The sequence below is a fragment of the Chlorocebus sabaeus genome, chromosome 4 (assembly GCF_047675955.1).
Source record: "Chlorocebus sabaeus isolate Y175 chromosome 4, mChlSab1.0.hap1, whole genome shotgun sequence".
Classification (NCBI taxonomy): Eukaryota; Metazoa; Chordata; class Mammalia; order Primates; family Cercopithecidae; genus Chlorocebus; species Chlorocebus sabaeus.
In genome coordinates, this window is record NC_132907.1 from 28353831 (window position 1) to 28374753 (window position 20923).

General features: G+C 38.2%; 1 protein-coding gene across 2 annotated transcripts in view; it reads right to left on the minus strand.

Annotated features, from left to right (window-relative positions):
* MAST4 (microtubule associated serine/threonine kinase family member 4) overlaps positions 1 to 20923 on the minus strand; it is a 579655-nt gene that overhangs the window by 368720 nt on the left and 190012 nt on the right. For both annotated transcript variants that reach the window (XM_073014718.1, XM_007974205.3), the window contains exon 3: positions 14874 to 14998. In XM_073014718.1, coding sequence (XP_072870819.1) covers positions 14874 to 14998 — 125 coding nt within the window. The remainder of the gene's footprint in view (positions 1 to 14873; positions 14999 to 20923) is intronic.

The window sequence follows — 20923 nt, forward strand, 5'->3', positions numbered from 1 at the left end:
ACATTAAAGTCCTAAGTAAACAGAGCAATATACCATGCTCTAGAATAGTAAAAGTCAGCATAATAAAAATGTCAATTTCCCCAAATTGATCTACACATTTAATGTAATTTTAATCAAAATCTCAATCAGCTTACAGAATTTCATGAGCAAATTTAAACAGAAGATAAACCTGCCAAAAACAGCCAACGCTCTTGAAGAACAACCGTGGCATGAGGGAACTTTCTTGACCGGTTATTTAAGCTTGTTAAAAGTTACAATAATTAAGAAAGTGTGACACTGGCACAGGGACAGATGGATTGACCAACTATAAAATGGAGCCCAGAAAGACTCATGTATATAGAGAAATACACCTAATACTTAGCAATCTGCTCTGATATGAATTATGTCCTTCAATTGTTACAACAATGTTTCCAGGTTAACCATTCCTGTTTCACTAATGGACACCCCCAGGCCTCACGAGGTTAAGGGACAGATATCCAAAATTACAGAGCCAAGAAATGTCAGTACTAGAATTCAGTACTAAGTTTCTCAGCCTGAAACGTACCAGTCTTTTTCATCATCTGCTATGTTTTGAAGAACAGTTAATAAAGCAAAGCAAAGAGCCTATATGCTAAGGATGATAGCAGCCTCCAAAACACTGAATACAAATCTTAGCAGAAAAGTAGGCAGAACCCAGAATAGGTAAGCAGAATTACACAGTGGTCATTCTCAGAGGGGTCAAGAAGAAGTGCTCTTCCATTCTGAGAATATCACTCTTGAGCCAAACCATGAGTCCGCTTAATTGGGAAAGGTATATTGCATGTCCTAGAGAATTAAGGTCATGACACTGAAAGTGTTGGGGTGATTTATGAGGATCACAACTGGAAAAACAAAACAATCCCCCATACTCCCAAATTAGAAGAGAGATACTCATGCTAAGACTCTCGATAGATAAAAACAGACTCAAAACTCTAAAGACCTAAGAGACCAAAACTCAGTCTTCTGACAGATATGGCCCCCAAGTCATTAAGCAGAGACACATTTAACCCTTTACATATGCAAGAAGTGACAAAGATTTAAAGTCAACAAGAGAAATGCATTTTTTTTTTAAAAAGAAGTGTAACAGAGGGTAGACTAGGAACACTAAGTCCCCTAAAGTTTGTTTTCAAAGAGCCATAATTCTCTGGTTGGGCTCTCAAATACTTAGTTTAGTTACATGAAATTCCTATTAAAATGTTTTATGTTCTCAGCTCACTTAATAGCTTGATTTTTCTAGCAATTTGTTTATGCCCAGCTTCCATGAATACAGAGAGAATCATGCTTTAAATAAAAATGAAATACAAGAAAAATGGTATTTGAAAGAATAGAAATCAAATTAAAATCTAAATTGCAAATCGTCTAACATGTATAAGAAAGCTAAATTAGAACCCCAAGAAATGCTGAAAGGGACTATATTTTTAAGGGTCATAAACCAAACGATAATATTAATTGCAATAAGAGGGCTTATTTAAATGAAAAGCCCAAAACTAAGGATTTCATAAGCAATGTTCCTAATTTATATTCTTAACATGCTAACATTTGTTTCTGTCTTTTACATAGCTAACCAATTAGAGTATATTTCTACGGAACCAATTTTATTTGCTGACAATTATTTGTTATCTTAGTTATAATTCTGCAGCTTTTCAAGCAACAAATGAATGTCTTACATCTGGAAAAGAAAACACAAAAAGTGATGGTATGATGTTTGAATACATGCAATTACTGGTATGTTACATTCTAATTAACATAATTAGCTTTGAAATAGTTCTCACAATAGCTGTCAACACTTGTGTCAATTTAGTGGCAGTTAATGACATCTGTAACAAAGAGCTGCTATTTTTTCCACTTAAAAATAAAATAAACCTTTCCAAAAAGAAAAGACAGGCAGCCTCACTGAATATTTAAAACTCTTTTTAATCAGTAAAGCTCTATTCCAGATGATTTAAAAAGCAGATCTTGTGGTTTATTCCAGGGGTCTAAACATCAGGGTATGCGCACCCCAGTGGTGCACAATATAATCAACTGGGGTTTAGAAAACAAATATTAGAACATCATTTTCATTTTTTAACATCTCTTTTTATTGGTTTTAGAACATTTCATATGTTGATATTCAAGCTGATAGCTGGTATGTACCAGTGCTGATGGCTAACACATTTCCTTACAGGTTGGCGGACAGTCACAGCTGCAAACACTCCAAGTACACCCTAACCTCCCTATCACCTACCCCAGGATTCTCCAATCCTCTCGATGATAGTGGCAACCGAATTTGCCCCCAGGTCCCTTCTGAAATTCTACAGTAAATGTCCTCTCTAACAGTTTCCTAGTGGAGATACACAGGCCTGTAAAAATACTTTCAGTACCTCCTCTAAGCACATAACAATCACTTTAAAATACATTTACATATTAGGGATGCTTACTAAAAAATGTTTTTACTGATGGGCTGAGCCAGAAAAAATGTTAGAGGCCCAACAGGCATCTTCTAACTTTGTTACACCTGGGCAAATGATAGCCAAATTTGGCAAAGGCAAAAAAAGATGGGAATATTAATAATACTTTCAGTAAAAAACTGTTAATATTCTAAAGGTCCAAATATACAGGTAGTATGGTAATAGTATACAAAATGTTAATTCAAAAGAAAGCAAGACATCTGTTCAAGTCACATTTTTGTTGTATATGGTGAACACCCACAAGTCATATTTTTTATACCAAAAGAAAATTCATGAAGAGCAGGATCCTGATCTTTTCTGTAATCTTCTGTGTAATCCAATGACAAGAATGAAAAGAAATGAGTTGGGTTTCTTTTTTCTAGTTGCCTTTTTAAAAATGTATTTATTTAGTGTTTTTTAACTTTTAAGTTCAGAGGTACAAACGCAGGTTACATAGGTAAACCTGTGTCATGGGGGTTTGTTGTACAGATTATTTCATCATCCAGGTATTAAGCCTAGTACACCCATTAGTTCTTTTTCCTGATCCTCTCCCTTCTCCCACCCTCCACCCTCAAACAGACCCCAGTGTCTGGTGTTCCCCACTTTGTGCCCACGTGTTCTCATCATTTAGCTCCCACTTATAAGTTAGACCATGTGGTATTTGGTTTTCTGTTCCTGCGATAATTTGCTGAGGATAATGGTCTCCAGCTCCATCCATATTCCTGCAAAGGACATGATCTTGTTCATTGCTACGGCTGCATAATATTCCATGGTGTATCTGCACCCATTTTCTTTATCCCATCTACCAAAATGTAACTGAAAGAATGCCTTCTTTTAAAGGCATCATCTCTTAAAGTCTACTCATGTCAAAAATGTTATATTATCCTTCCCCCATAACTTCTAATTTCAAACAAGCCTCATGTCTGACAAGTCATCCCACAGAAAACATGGCAGATCTGCAGTTATCTGAAAAGAATCATAGAAAAGCTTATCGTCACAAGGCTAGCTTAATCAGTTCTATAAATCATAAACTTTGGATGTACATTTAATGAAACTTAAATTCCATAATCTAATAATACATCAGCTCCTCTTGTCTGAGATGACAATAATAGTTAATATTTTTTGTGTTCTTATGTGTTCCAAGTGGATATCCTCAGTTGTATGATCTCACTTGACTCCAGTAACAATGACATGAGATAGGTACTATTAATATTCCCATTTTCCAGATGCACAGGAAGGTTACATTCTCTGGTCAAGGTCACATATCCAGTAAGTAGTAAGGTCAAGACTCCAACCCAGGCAGCCAGGCACTGGAGCCCATGCTCTTAAACATTACTCTAAACTGCCTATAACAATTAAATTATAAATCAAGTACTTACACAACTGATCACAGTTGAGGTTAGAGCCGCAGCAAAGCATGATCTCTCTGGAAAATGGGAAAGGGGTGAGCCAAGGTCTATCTGTTCCATCCACGAAATTCTCCAATAACAGGGTTCATATTCAAAAGCAGAGCTCTCAAAGTTCAATTAAAACACAGAGGTGCTATGGGCACAACCAAATATAAGTCCATGATATTTCATCTGGTGTCATTTAAAAGAGCCCACCCAAGGAAATACCCTAGATTCACATCTTCAACAGCTGCAGCTCATTTTCCTGGGCTCTTTAGGCATTCAGGCCATTTTGGGGATGATGAGAAAAGGGGGAGAAGGCAGGAAGAGATGCTTCCAGTCCTACCTATTTATATAATAATTGCTTTGGTTCCGATATGCACTATTCCAAGGAGGGTCATGTACCCTGGGTTGGGGTGAGGGTGGGTAAAGAGGGCAAGGAAGAGGCAGTGCATACACTAAAGTACAGACAGGTATTGTCTAGGCAGAGAAGAGAGTTGTGTAGAGAAGAGTTTTCTTTCTGGAATAAGCAAGAGGTTGGGAAGAGGAGTCCGAGGTCAGAGGAACGAATGGCAGGTGGTTCACTACCCCCTATTATTCTGACAAACTCCAGAAGCCCTTAAAGATGAGAAACCTCAACCCTCCATCGTGTGAATCTGTCAAGGAGATGAATGTATCCAGAAAACAGGAACAACACTCAGAGTTTTTTTAAAGTTTAATTAATGACTTTTAAATCACAGCTTTATAAAAAGGGGGTACAAAGTATCACTTGTTCAACATATTTATTATAAAGCTAAACTTCATCACTGTATTTAAGAACCAAAGGGGGAAAAAATGCCATCTGACACTTATACAGACAAACAAGGAAAGAAATACCCATACAAACCTAACGAAGCACCCTTATAAACAAGGCAGAAGGCATCTCTAATTAAAGAAAAACAAGTTGGTTACAGGCAATGAAGAGATACTTCCTATTTAAGAGTACTAGAAAAGGCATTAATTCTTGTGAAAAGAATGATAAATGTATGCCCCTGTTTTCTTGGGGTTACATATTCATCCATGACATACTAGAACCCAATTATTACTCAGTAAATACAGAATTCTACTGTGAAAACAATAATGTACCTTCAATTCATAGACTATCTAGAATATATACCATCCAGAGAAGAATTCAAGTTTTGTTGGTGGATCATCTTGGAAAGAAAGATACAGAGACAAATAAGTAAATGACAGACAGAAGGAACAGAAGTCTGGGATCTGAGGAAACAAACCTGAAGCAGCACTAGGGCTTAGAATGACAACCAGTCCTAGGTATGGGGTCAGAATTATCAAAACTTGAGCAAGAGCTTTATGCCTCTACATATTATTTGTAAAAATGCTTGCCACTACTTAGCACTCATTGTTGAAGACTTTTTTTTTTTTTAATGGAAGCTGATGTACCCTGAACAATAAAAGATTTAGTAGATCCCAAGTAGCTAAGTTGGACATCACCACACTGCTCCACATTACACTTAAAAACAAATTACCAGTGTCAGATCACAAAGATCTCACAATCCAGTAGGCCATGATGAATATGTAGCCACTGAATCTAACAAATGCACAGACTTACTTCCTTTTGGCTAAAGTACCAGAAAATACCATGCTTTCCACTTTGGAGAATTCCTAAATTAAAGACACTCGCTTAACTTAGGAAAATGAAGTGAAGGCTCACCATCCACCTTATATGGCACCACCATGAGTGGTGGTGGTGGTGTTCTAGGGTGCAGATTAAGTCGGAACTCATTTCATCACTGATATCCATGAGCCTCTGAGTTTTCAGGTGGTTCCTCTGCCTTCTCAACTATCCTAGAAATATCACATTAGGAAGAAACATTATTGTCCACTGCACTGTCTACCTTTACCTACCACTCCCCACCCCATCACACTGTATACAATTTCCACTTGGCCTTGAAGCTTGCCTAACCAAAACCTACTCAATGTTTAACACTCAGTTCAAGTTGCAAAGTTTTCCCAGACACCTGCAGGTCAAGTCATTCTTCTGCTTCTGTGAATTCTCATGGCTGAACTCTCCAGCATGTTGTTATCTTCTACCTTGATCTCGGATTTCCCAGAAGTCTTCTTCCAACTAGTTTATAGGCTCCTTAAAAGCAAGACCACGTGTCATGCAGCTTTTCATACTAGTCAGAAGAGGGAATCCATTAATAGCCAATTAAATGATCAATAAGCATCCTGGGGAATACACTGATTCAGAATCCCAGAGTAGATTGAAGCTTCAGGTGCCAATGAACCAGGAATAAGTATAATTACCGCTACTACTCATTATACTAACCACAAAACTATATCTAGAAAAAGCAAAGTAGGAAACATATTGAGGCATGTTTTCCCAGAGTCACAATAACCAGGAATTTCCTAAGAAGCCTCTGAAGTAAAAGGATAATTTTCCATTTTTTCCCAAGACAGGAAATGCTACATCCCAATACCTTTCCCCCCAAAAACAGCTAATTATTATTATTATTATTATTTTGAGACGGAGTCTCGCTCTGTCGCCCAGGCTGGAGTGCAGTGGCGCGATCTCGGCTCACCGTAAGCTCCGCCTCCCGGGTTCACGCCATTCTCCTGCCTCAGCCTCCCAAGTAGCTGGGACTACAGGCGCCCGCTACCGCGCCCGGCTAATTTTTTTTTTTTTTTTTTTTTTTTTTTTTTGTATTTTTAGTAGAGACGGGGTTTCACCGTGGTCTCGATCTCCTGACCTTGTGATCCGCCCGCCTCGGCCTCCCAAAGTGCTGGGATTATAGGCGTGAGCCACGGCGCCCGGCACAGCTAATTATTATGGGTTTCTTGGTTTCTTTTGAGAATAAGACAGCAAACAGGTCAATGCTGGTATTTTGCCATGGGAGGAAATAGGATGCCAGAAAGGACAAGCTGTGCCACCCCAGCAGTCCACCAGAGGGGTACCTGTCCACACCAGTGGGCATTTCCATAACAGTGGCCGTCACTGCTTTGCCACATTATTTTAATCATTTCTTCAAACATGGAAACCAGTAAAACCCTGAACAGCCTGACCATTCAGCTAGTCTGGGCACCAGGAGCCTCCAAAAATGACAGAAACAGAATTAACATCTCTTCAGTGCTCCTTTCATAAACAACTATTTTCTAAGTACTAAGTACAGATCAGGCACTGCCCTTGGTGCTACAGATACAGTAAGGAATAGGACAGCTAGGTGCAGGCATTTACCACCCTATGGATCATCTCTTTATGCTTGGTGGACAAGCTGACCACCTCCTACGTGGGCATACCAGTTGGGTAAACAGCTAATAAATAAGCTGTAACACGTAGAGATCTATGTACATATATGTGTAGTACTGCTGTTCCAAATTTGTTTTGCTCCCCTCTGTGATGGTAAATAATTAAAAGAGGGCATGTGTTTCTATTCTTTAAAACCCACATAATGTATATGGGCACCGTTCGCCTCACTGGCTGTCAAATGGGCCTTTGATAACAAGAAGTCACACTTGACTGGTCTGTCCAGGCAAACCCACGTAGAGACCCATGCAGAGAGCTGCTCCAGCTGGTGCCCAATCCTTTCCAGGAAGGACAACACCTAAAGAAGGTAATGAACATTTTTTAATCTCTGCAAAATGAAAAGAAAAAAAAAACTAAGACATGTGGACATTTTAAGTGACTGCTCTGAGTGGAATTTCATTTTAGGAAAAACAAACTTCTCCCCCAAATATGTAGGTCTTCACTACATATTTCATAGACCAAATCGCAATGCCCTTCACATGCCTGCTAATTACCCATTGGGCACCCAGCCATGTTTACAATAAGAACACACATTTACAGTATCTTTTCACAGAGACAGTAGTTGGATTACAGAGAGGATTTTAGACTTCATTGTAAGCTGATCTTTGATTTACGGACTCATGTTAAAGCAGCTACTCTGTGGATGGGCCCAGGTGAGCCTATAATGAGATGGATCTTCATGGATTAGGCCTGTCCTATAATAATCTGCTCAGGGCTCCCCACCGCTATTTCAGCACTGAGTTATGAAAATTCATCCCTTCACTATAAACAGAACCTAGCTCAGAGGGTAATAACTATGAGATGTATTACTCCTGGAATACAAGCACTCCAGAGACTCTGATTATAATGTCCACAGCTGAAGGCACTATTTCACAATTGAGATTACTACTTTCCAGATGAAAAAAATTCTGAGCTGTGGAACAATGCCTTCAGCTACACACACTGTAATCACACTCAGCAGTTCCTGTATCCCAAGAGCAATACAGGTTACCAACAGTTGGTTTGGTAAGCTGATTTAGGGAATAAAAGAAAGATGTTACAGGAGGCAGCACAGATAACCCTAATTTCACATTCGCTTTATCTCCTGGCTTTAGCATAAGAGTTCAACAGGTCCAATAACCATATCGATTTCGCTAAAGCATAAATTTAAAAGAATAATTTTATAACCAAACCAACAAAGTTTTAAAGATAACAGTATTGACTGCTGACCAGGGTATAGTGAGATGCACTTTACCAATCTAAAAGTATAAATTTGTACGGCATTCCTAGAAAACAGCTTAGCAAGGGCTATGGAGAACGTCAACAATGCTTATATTCTTTGCCCCAATAATCCCACCCCAAGAATCTACCTGAAGAAATCATTAGAGGTGAATAAGGACTTATTTTAAATCTACTCATCACCATTATTTGCAGTAGGAAAAACTTGGAAATAACCTAAAGGGAACAGTTTAGTGAATTATGATAAATCCATATATTGGAATATTATGCAGCCTTTAAATTGAGTCATAACAGCAATAGAGAAATGTTAATTCATAGATGAATTCTACAACTTTGGTTAAGCAATTTATTCAAGGGCATTCAAATTGTTCCTACATCAATATTTAACAGATACTCTCTCAGAGTTAACTAATTGGACTTCAGATCAGGTTTTTGTTTTTGAGCTATAAGGCTAATGAAGTATTGATATAATATTAAACGACTGCAAATAAAGTCTGTACCCTAAATAAATGCTGACATTATGTCTCTACATTCTGAATGAATTAAAAAGGAAAAATACACTTTTGCATACATTTAGTAAATTTTCCCTGACTTCTTATAATGCATTTTTTTTTTGCAAATGGAAAAGATGAATATTCATCAGGGCTCTCTGAATATATTACAGTTTAAATAGTTTGGTTTTAATATTTATAGAACATCATGAAATATAATTTCTCCATTAAAATAAATGTATACGATGTCAAAAGACAGCCACTGAAGAAACAAAATTATGCCACTTAACCTAATATTTAAAAGTTAAAATATAGCATTTGAAAGCACCTTGTCCCTTCAAAAATGTTAAGGATTCTAGAAAGATATTTTTCAGTTTGCTTGGCACATTTTGAGTAAAGATAAGAAAAAAAGAAACAAGCTACTCCCATGCAAGTAAGGACAAAAAGGTTAAATTCCTACCTCAATTCAAATGATCTAAGGGAAAAGTGCTTGTTTTCTTCCCGTTTGGATAATACCATCCCACCTAAAGCTACCTCACAACCTCCAAGAAACACTTTTTCTACCAACCCCAAGAACATCGATGACAGCATTTCTTAAGTAACAGGCACTATGCAAAGTACCGCACAAGAGTTAATTCATTTAATTGTCACAATAACCTTATGAGGTTATTACAACCATTAGTCCCACTTCACAAAGGAAGAAGCTGAAGTCCACACAGTTAGCCCTAACTGAGGCTAATAAATGGTAGAAGCTGGAGTTGAGCTCAGGCAGCCCATGCTCTCAACCACTCTGCTTTTCCCTTTCATTCTCATTTTCTAACTAAATGATTACAGCTTAATTCCTAAATAAGGTTTCCATAACTAATTTCTCTCTGGCTTGAAGAACAGCTTCTTGGAAAGGCTACATAATGTAAGCAAGAAACTGATCACAGATTAAAAACAAAACCATAAATATACAAGAGTCTGTTCTAGAGCACTGAAAATGTACAGAAAAGAAACATATGTTTATGCATTCAACAAGTTCACTGAGCACCCTACTATGTGCCAGGCACTATTCTAGGCACTGAGGAGACAGCTGGGAAAACAGAATTATCTCTGCCTTCATGAAATTTACATTAGGGTAGTAAGAGATATATAATAAAATAAGTAAACGATATGGTATACTGGACAGTGATAAGCTATGGAGAAAAATGAATGAAGGAAATGAAATACGTGGCAAGCAATATAGGGAACAGTTTGAAACAGGATGGCCAAGGAAGACCTCAATGGGAAGAATGTGAATGAAACCTTCACACAAAAAAGATGAGGCACAGGATTCCAACCAAACAGAAAACTGGAGAAAAATACCAGAAACTGTTCATGATGCTTCTGCCATCTATCTATTACGTCCAAGTACAAATGGAGTGAATATTTCTGGTGATGGCCACAGAAGCCATTTTAAACTTCCATCATCAAGGCTTACAACCTTATTTTCCTACAAAGAAATAAGTTGCCACTGGTCCTGCTTTTGCCTCCTCAAATTTCCATCTTTCTTGCCAGAAAGCAGCATCTGTATAAATCCCCCAGCTTTTGACGACTATGACTTCTGTGATAAACTACCCATGTGTGTGGGGAGGGACAGAAAGATGGAGGAAGCAAATGGGAAAATGAGTTTTCCCCTCTTCAGATTAATGTATATGAAGTATACATCTGACACTTCATCAGCACTCCCGGCTGGTGTCCCAGCAGGCGGACACTGGCTGAGCATGTATTCTGCCAGCTACCAGGCTACTTAGGATGAATTGGCAACATGCCATTTATCTGAAATGCCCAATGTGTCTGGGAAAGGGAACACAACTATATTTAGCATTGCCAAGGAAAACTAGATACTTCAGGCTAGGAATTAATCTCTTCCTGGAGAAGGTAGTTAGCAATACCTTCAAGCTTGCCTATGGCATTTAAATCACTAAAGGTCATGCATTTACTAAAATTCATACCTACCAAACCTCAGGGCCTTCATTTATATCTTACTAACATATTAATACCTCTCACGTTGAGGGCCTATACTTTTCTGAAATGTATGTTGTTGCAATTGGGCAAGGAACTGTTATATCGAGTGTGATGCTATCATCTGGACATAAGCCAATTTGGTTCCTTGTTTTTCCAGTCCCCACCATACTTGAACACACATATCACTTCAATTTAGTCAATGAATCAACAAAATATATAAACAAATGTGACTACATGATTGCTTAAAAGCAGACTAATGAAATTTCCTTGAATGTAGACACTAATAATCTCTTCACGAATTTTGTCACCATATTTTTTGAGCGGCTGATGTGACACTAAATGGGATTTAGCCTGTAACATGGGCTTTAAGGCCAATCACAATTGTAAGATGCACACTGAATAGCAAAGCCATAGAGATTTTAGATAGATGATCTTATTAGGCCACCCATTACAGCATGAAGAATCACACCATCATGCTCACTTTGCAACTAAAAAAAAATGTCGCTTTTCTATAAATAATTATTTGTTCCTTCAACATTATTTATTGAACACCTTCTATGTGCAAGGCCTTGTGCTGAGAGCAGTGAAAAGTAAAAAGTAAAAATCAGACAAGAATTCTGCTCTCAAGGGGCTTGCAGTCTAGCACAGAGAGATTTGGCATAAACACAAAGAACAAAATTCTACAAGGTGTACATTCCCACCTCTTCAGCACAATTCTCTCTCAGATCTATTAGCTGTAATTGGCAGAGATAATTTTGATATAATCCAATCTAAATGAGGCAGAAACAAAACAGATCAACTTTAATGCCCCTTTAACTGTGTGGTTTGACAAGGGGTACCAAAAGCAGAAAAGGTCACTAACATGTACTCGATTGACATGTCAACATAAGTGATAGGGCATCGAAATCTGGGCACATGGCAGCAGAGTAATAAGGAAATCAAGATGGTCGTCCGTCTGGCAGCTCTTCTCTGGCTGCTGCTGTTAATACAACAGAAGGTGAGGGGCAAGTAGTTTTCCATAGACTACAATTAGGAACTAATGAACTCTCTGAAGGGAAAGATAAGGGTTAAATTTTACATCTTCACTATCTATTAGTAAATGACTAATCACATTCTGGCTTCTGTGCCCAAGCTTACCTACAATATAGTAACAACAACGGAAATAATAATATTGCTAACATTTGTGACTTGTTATATGCCAGATACTATTATAAGTTTTTTCTACATGGTATTTCAGCATTTTCCCCAGTGTTATATTAAGCAAACACTATAAACACAAAAACTTGCAGGTAAACAAGCTAATAATTTAAGTGATTCCTTGATAACAATATCATCTGATAGATTTTGGGAGGTACTCTTCTCATGTTTTCTACTGATAGTTCTTATTGCACCCTCTTCCCAAATATCTTAGGTCACGTGACATGCATTTCATCAATGAATAAGTCATTTTCTGTTTCTTGGTATGTGACCATTAGTATTAGTAAAAAGATATATTACTTAAGAATGGCTGGACATGGTGGCTAATGCCTGTAATCCCAGCACCTTGGGAGGCCATGGCAGGAGTATTACCTGAGATCAGGAGTTCATGACCAGCCTGGCCAACATGGCAAAACGCCGTCTCTACTAAAAATGCAAAAATTAGTCAGGCATGGTGGTGCACTTCTGTAATCCCAGCTACTCGGGGGCTGAGGCAGGAGAACTGCCTGAACATGAGCCAAGATTGCACCACTGCACTCCAGCCTGGGCACCAAGAGAGAACTCCGTCTCAAAAAACAAACAAACAAACAAAAAGAAGATATATTACTTAAGAAGACATATTATCACTGTCACATATTTGTGACAGTGTTGTTTGAATCACAATGATTGACTTGACAATAAACATACAGGATTACTATTTAGGTGTGAAGAATAAAGTTGCAGTGGCTAAAAAAGCACTTCTGTCCAAAAAAAAAAAAATCATGAATTGTGAAGTATTTTCCTCTTTCCTTAAAAAGTAAATAATCAGAGTAAAATAAACTTTTAATAAAATTCCCCAAGGAGAAAAAGTCCCTTTGGACTTGGGGGTAGGATGGAGGAAAATGCTCTCTACCATCACGTTAATTGTATCTTTTAAAAATAAGCCCCAGTCAGGCACAGTAGCATGTGCCTATAGTCCCAGCTAATCAGGAGGCTGAGGCAGGAGGATCCCTTGTGCCCAGGAGTTTGAGGTGGCAGTGAGCTATGATGGCGCCACTGTATTCCAGCCTGGGCAAAAAAGCAAGATTTTGTCCCTAAAAATGAAAATAAAAATGAATTGAAAATCCCAGTATTTTCATGAGAAAAAAGATGAATTTTGTTTTAGTTAATTTTGAAGTCATAAACTATCCTGAAAGAAATTTCTTTAAAAAAATTATTTCACACATTCAAAATTATTCTGAAAGAAGAATCAGGGAATTCCAGAGAAGAAAGGGACTTTATAGACTGTTTAATACCTCTTTTCACCTTACAGGTACAAATGAGGTGAGAGAATTTGACAGATGGACTTGTCCAAGTTTATACAGCTATCTAATGGCAAAAGCAGGACTAGAGGCTAGACCTGAACAAAATCTCTATCTATTACTGCATTATTTCCAAATATCCAACATAATTTATTACCAATGCATAAAATTAGAAGACACAATACGTTGATTTATATATCATTTGCATCTTCATCAATAAAAAAGTGTTTAAAAATCTATTTCAATATCATCAACCCTACCAGCCATGCAAAAGTAACTTGTACAGACTTCTAAGTTGAGTCAAAGGCCAAAACTAGGAAAGGGCCACCAGTACAAAAAAACAAAAAAAACAAAACAAAAAAAAAACTAATAAGCATGTTAAATATAAAGGTCTACACTGGGGAAAAAATAGAAATGTGTGAGTCCATGCTGCTAACAAATACACATGTATTTATGGAAAGTGCTGAAGTTGGAAAAACCACCATTTTCAAACACAGAAAAGAGTGATCCAGGCAAGAATCACCAATAGATTCTTGGGGAAATTTGATGAAAAGCATATCTGCATTGCTTAAAAGTACCTCCCATGTTGCTCATAGATTGCGAGAGAGAAAGTGGTAACTACAGAGAGAAATCAGGCAACACTTTGACTGGATGATCACAATTAACATCACAGAGAGGGGCAGATGGATGTGATGGGCCTCCAGAGCTCATTCCTTAAGAGGACATGACATCACCAGTGTCGTATTCTTGCCTGGAATGCAAAACCCTGAATCTCACCATGAGGAGAGAGCAAACAAATACGAGAAATATTCCCTTAAAAATAAGCCATTAAACAATTCTTCAAAAATGTCAAATGTCATAAAAGACAAAGGCTGTGGAAACATCCCAGATGAGAGGGGACTAAAGAGAGGGGCAATTTCATGCAACACATGACCCTAGACTGGATCCTACACTGGAAGAAGGAAAATGCTATAAAGGACATTAATATGAGCCAATTGATAAAACTGAAATACAGGTGACAGAGTAGATAACTGGATTGTATCAGTCATAAATTTACTCCAGTTGATAATCGTGATAACAAAGGTCTATGATATATAGATGATACACTCTAAAATAGCTCAAAAACTCATGTGTGTATGTACATATACACACATACATACACATACACACACAGAGAAAGGAAATTAAGAAGCTAATTGGGCAAGGCGTTCATTAGTCAAATCTAGATAAAGGATAAACTGGTATTCTAAGAGTTTTTCTTATTCTTGCAACTTTTCCATAAGTTTTATATTATTTCCAAATAAAAAGCTACAAAAAGGCGTAGAAATACTTTCATTTCTTTTGGGAGATGGGTAGAGATGAGGCCAAAATTGAGAGAAATCCTCCAAACTGGGTACAGGCGTAGAAATTAGCACATTGAAAGCAAGGAATTTCACATTGCCAAATCTGTGCTTAACGTCACATGTGGGTACGTTTAAATATAGTTAAACTCAATTAACTTAAATTGTCCCCAGTGAGGTGGTGAGCTGGAGCAGCCTCCACCGGCGCCCGCGGACACTCACCAGGCTGGCGGTGAGTGAGGGCGCCGACTGGCCCAGGGCCTGGCTGCGCATGCGCACGAGGTTGGACGTCTCCGCAGAGGCCGGCCAGGCCTGTCCCGCCACCGGGTTTGGAAGGAGGTATCTCCCTGTTGGAGTTAAAGAGAAGAAAATGTAAGTGACAGGCAGATGGGGGTGAGGGTTGGGTGTCTATTCCTGGCCAACCTTGTTCTGTATTACTTCTGCCATACCCAGTAATAACATTAATAGCAACCTGGGAAAATGTGTTCTAATTAAGTCAGGAGATCCAGTGGCAGGGTCTGGTCCTGACCTCCAACATCATCTCCTGCATGAGTGTAGCCTCATCAAGGTAGGATGAGGTGTTTTTTTTCCATCTGCCTATACCAAGGGAATGCGTTGAGAATATATATAAGTACACAAAGCATTCTTAGCATCACAGAAGCAAGCGTGTGCATTTGTGTTTTTTGAAAAAATCTAATATGGAAAGTGATCTAGGACTCAATTATAAAATAATCTACAAAGTGGAGATCATGACCAACAAAAGGAAGCAGAATTCTTTCAAGATGAAATGGGGCTGGTGCCTCTCCCCCAGCCCTTTTTCTCTGAAGTGCAGGTGGCCATCCAACCTTGTCTGTGGGATACATAATCATATCCATTTGCATAAATCAGGACATCATTGTTAGTCTAGGTACACTGAGCAATTTCCATCAACCTTGAACTCTAATATATACATATATGTTTTTAAAAATCAAACAGCTGAACCAATTCACACTATGTTACTTCCTTGGTGCATGGACTTGACTAATATTAACACACAAGAAATGGTTTTTGACTTCAGGAAAGTTAGGATGGACATGAATATTCACAAAGCAATAAAAGTCAGTAAAAGTCGAGACTGTGTTTAATTTTCATCTGTTTTGCCCCAATATTAGCATAATTACTGGCCATAACAGCTGCTCAATAAATATTTACTAAACGATGAAAGGGCTTGTAGACATTTTCTTCCATAAAAACAGACAATGACAAGATGGCAGACCACACAGAGAATCTCATTTGAGGGCCATGTGTTGGGGACTCCAGCCTCATTCCTCTCCAGAATCATGAGGGATTACAGCATGCATAGCTGGTGGCCCTGTAGCACAGGTAACATCTGTTCCTCATTCTTCCCTCAGGCATGCATCCCACAAGCATATTGCACTGGTTAATAACGATTGCAGTCTATTAACTAGTTTACCATTACTGCACATGCTAACTACCAGCACCGTCAAAGCACAGGAGCTAGAGGCATCTCCCATCCATTGTCCATGTGAAGAAGTCCATTGCTTTATTTAAGCCAAGTGCCTTCAAAAATTTGTATTTTAGTTGCAGAGGAAAAAATGGCTTCTTTTGCCAAAATTGCTTTTCCACTCTTTTATTATAGAGTGAAAGCACAGACTCTGGAGATAAATTAGATCTTCTTTTGAAATCCTGCTCTGTAGCCGAATGACACTGGGAAACTTAGTCTCTCTTGGACTTGGTTTTTTCCATCTCTAAAATGGGGGCGATAGACTTGACTATGTAGTTATTGAGGGCATTAGAGAAATTTGTAAGTACGGTACTCAGTAAATGTTAACTATTTAGCCATAACAGCAGTAAAAATGAAAAGTATCCTCTTTATTTGGGATGGGCTTTTCATTCACAAGAAGAAAATGCAAATATATACAAAGGAACAAAAATTACCTATCATCACACCAAAGAAAACCACGATCAACACTTTAGTGATTTTCCTCTAGACTTTCTTTCTACAACCTATATATTCTTACAAAAACAAAATGTGATACTGATTTTTGTCACCTGCTTCCTGCCAACTCCACATAATAGATTGACCTTTTCCAAGCAAATAAATGCAGCAAATGTCAATTAATTTAAACACTATCATTGAAGATTCCGTGATAGTGAACCTCTGTGGTTCTGATCACCATCTCGAAAACATTCAGACATATTTTTGGACAAGGTATGCTGCATTTGATGTCTAGAATTTTAATTTTTTCCTTGCCTTATTTCAAAATGTGAACTAAAAGCTGAACTAAGAATGGCTTTGAGAAACAGGTCCCCTGTAGGCCCAAAAGCAGGTAATTAATGAGGAAGAGCAGGAAAACTATAGATTGCATTTAGGAATGTTGCATTAATATTACAGGGATAAATGGTTTCTTTAATACAGAAATCACTCAGTATTTGAAGGGCTCACTTGTTAAAAATATATAAACCTCTAATAATCTGAATCCATTTTTTTCTCCCTCCTATGTCATTTTCTATATTTTATTTGTATTTATTTATTTGTAGTTTATTTGCATTTTCTTTGTTCATGTTTTGGAAAGGGAATGATAGGTACAGAAGCTATATGATGCCAAGGTTTACATGATGGAGAGAACCCACTATAGCCTCACTGTTGTTCTGCCTCCATATGCTTCATGCTAAAGAAAACTGAGGGTAGATTTAAAAAAAAAAAAAAAAACTTGGGAGAATTTAATGTAAAATAGAAAAAATTAAAGGCAAAGTATTTTTATTCAGTGAAGAATTCAACGAATCTTTTTTTCCTTTAGTAGAAAATAATTATTAGGCTGGGTGCAGTGGCTCACACCTGTAATACCAACACTTTGGAAGGCTGAGGTGAGCACTTCCCTTGAGCCTAAGGGTTCAAGACCAACCTGGGCAACATAGTGAGGCGCCATCTCTACAAAAAATTAAAAAGTTAGCCAGGTGTGGTAGCCAAATCTGTGGTCCCAGCTATTCAAGAAGCTGCGATGGGAGGACAGCTTGAGCCTGGGAGGTGGAGGTTGCAGTGAGCCAAGATCGCACCACTGCACTCCAGCCTGGGAGACAGAGTGAGACCCCATCTCAACAAATAAAATAATAATAATAATAATACAAAACAGAAAATAATTATTAGACTGCCTCTATATAATTCCTCTGATGTGAGGAAATAAGTTTATTCTTTTCTGTATCCCCAGTACCTGTTATAGGGCCTGGCACTTAGTAAATGTTCAATAAATGTTTGTTGACTGAAAGGCAAGGAAACCATACTATTAGAACAATAATTAGTGAAGTCTGAACAGGAAGAAAACCACTGAACAGATAATTTTCTTAAATTTCCTTTACAAGTATAACATAATAGCTAAAATACATTGAGGCCTTATTATATACCAGGCACTGCCACATCCTAACAATCATATGGGATAGGTATTATTATCTCCAGTTTAAACCCAGAGAGGTACATAACTAGGCAAGGGGATACAGCTACACAAATGGGCAAAAATCAGGATTCTGACTCCAAAGCCCAATCTACTCCATGAAAATATTCATCACATATGCTTAGGTGAAGAACAAGTTATAAATTAAGATAGAATGATTCTATATTTATACAAAAATAACATATATTAAGAGAGAAAAGCACCTGGAAAGATGGGAGCAGAGTGATTCAAACCACAGGCTTGGAATCAGGCACAAATGGGTCTGCAACCTAGGGTTTTTTGTTTTGTTTTGTTTTTTGAGACAGGGTCTGACTATTTCACTCAGGCTGGAGTACAATGGTGCAGTCTCAGCTCACTGCAACCTCCACCTCCCAGCTTCAAGCAGTTCTCCTGCCTCAGCCTCCCGAGTAGATAGGATTACAGGCACGCACCACCATGCCCAGGTAATTTTTGTTTCTAGCAGAGACGGGGTTTTACCATGTTGTACAATGGCACAATCTTGGCTCACTGCAACCTCCGCCTCCTGGCCTCAAGCGATCCGCCCGCCTCAGCCTCCCAAAGTGCTGGGATTACAGGCATGAGCCCCCATGCTCAGTCTGCAACCCAGTTTTTACAATCACATGCAGTTGAGCAACTTATTTAATTCTAAGCCCCCAATATTCCCATCTCTAAAAGGGGGATAATAACTTACAAAGTGGTAGATAAGATTAAAGGAGATAATACACTTAGTCACTCGACTTAGGACATGGAAAAGCAGTCAATATACTATCACACTTCATATTATCATAAGACCTGCATCCTCCACCACCACCATAGCAACAGAATCAAACACGGTAACTGGGTACTTAGGCCAGGTCACACACACACAAAAGAATCATATTGAAAGATATTGAAACAAATAATATTTCTTCTTGTAAGTGATAAACAGCAAATTCAGAATTGTAGCCATCTCTGGCAGAGAAAATGAGGGGTGGGTGCAGGGAGGAGTATTTTGGATCTGTAATATTTTATTGTTTTAAAACTTACCAGCAGGGAATAATAGGGTTTGCTACTTCAACTTAAAGGTGTAAATGAGGAATTAAGTTTTTGACTTGTGGTTTTAATAAATTTAATATGAAATTTTTTAATGTCTCTGGAGAATGTAGCAAATATTAAGCTTTGATAAAGCTGGCCGAAAGGTATACAGAGTTGTATAGAATTATTCTCTATTAATTTCTGTACATATTTTATAATATTACTTTTAATAATTCATAGCAAAAAAAATGCATTTTGTATTCTTGCATGGCAAACTAGCCAGGAGCATCTTCCCTCAACTCCTCAAGATGGTAGTTCCTATGGCCCAGGTCAGGGACGCCAGAGGTCTGGGTGATCGTGGAGGACTCCTAGGCCCTAGGTTGAAAAGCAAGGAGCCAGGGGAGAGATTTGATGGGGAATGGTAGCAGAGAGGTACCACGAGGAATCTCAACATCAAAGTCACAGCAACAGGGACTGGGAAAGGCTCTCTCTCTCTGCCAGTGAGAGGGCGAAACAAGAGCAGGCATAACTCCCAGGTAAGGCCTTAGTACAGGAAATTCATAAGCTAGGACCCTGGCTCAATGAGACTAAGCATGGTTCAATGAGAAGTTGGACTCTGAACAGAATCCAGAACCAGCACCCAGTGCTGGGGAACACAAAGAAAGGAACACCTGAGCCATGCCCTTTCTCTCCCCACACTCTGAGCCACGCTTTCAACACTGCAGTTTTGTTACATCTCACAGGATACTGTAAAGCAAGCAGAGACCACTGAGAACAAGCATGCATGCCATCTCGTCCTTCTCTGAAATCACTCAATTTAACATCATGTACATTTATGGCTATCTTGTTTAAGTCCAATCTTGGTAACAAGACCAAAGGTGTGCCTTCAATTCCTTTGTTACCTCAACAGCCTAACCCAAAAGACAAGACTTTGACATCCAATAACTGATCTGTCCTTAGCCCATATTTTTATATAACACCTTCTTCAAGCCCAACAGGACAGAAAGATCCTTGCCAGTAATGGTAAAAAATTAATTGCTCTAGTCGTGGTTGACTTTAATGTCAGACTGCTGAGTTCTTGTTCTAAATTCCCATCACTTAAAACATGAATTTCTCTAAACCTCAGGTTCCTGCGTAGAACAGGGCCAAACTTTAGGGCTGTTGTAAAATCTAAAAATAGAAAATATAGAATGAACACTCAATAAATATAAGCTTAAAAAATAAGAAACACCAAGAGCTACCCAACACACATTAAAGTGAGCAGAAATAAAATTTTATTAAACCACTGGAAAAAATTAGGAAGCACTTACATACATATACAATGAAATGCTTATAATGCATTGATGGGTTAGATTTTAGATGTCCTTATTTGCACAGGTCTTGTCCTAAGGAATCATATGAATGTTATAAATTGGAGGGTCTGTTAATACAACACATGGGATATTTTATTCCTGCCTAGACCCCCATTAGTGTTGATAGAGAAAAGAGGACAACAGATGGATTTAAGACAGTCATTAGAAGGCACTAACATGATACCATAGTTGATAGTGATTACATCGAACTTTACATAAATTCACTTTTTGATGACTATCAAGAGCCTCTAAAAAGTGTGTTGCTGTCGTATTCATGCATCATTTGCTGCCTACAATTTAAGAAAATTAGCATCTGTCAATGGCATTATTCAGCTGCACAGGGTGGAAATTAATGGATAATACCATTTCTAATTTGTCGTATGAGAGGTGAGCTTGCCTAGCAATCTGGCTGCTCTATTTTAATACCGAATTGAACTTGTTGTTACAACTGGAACTG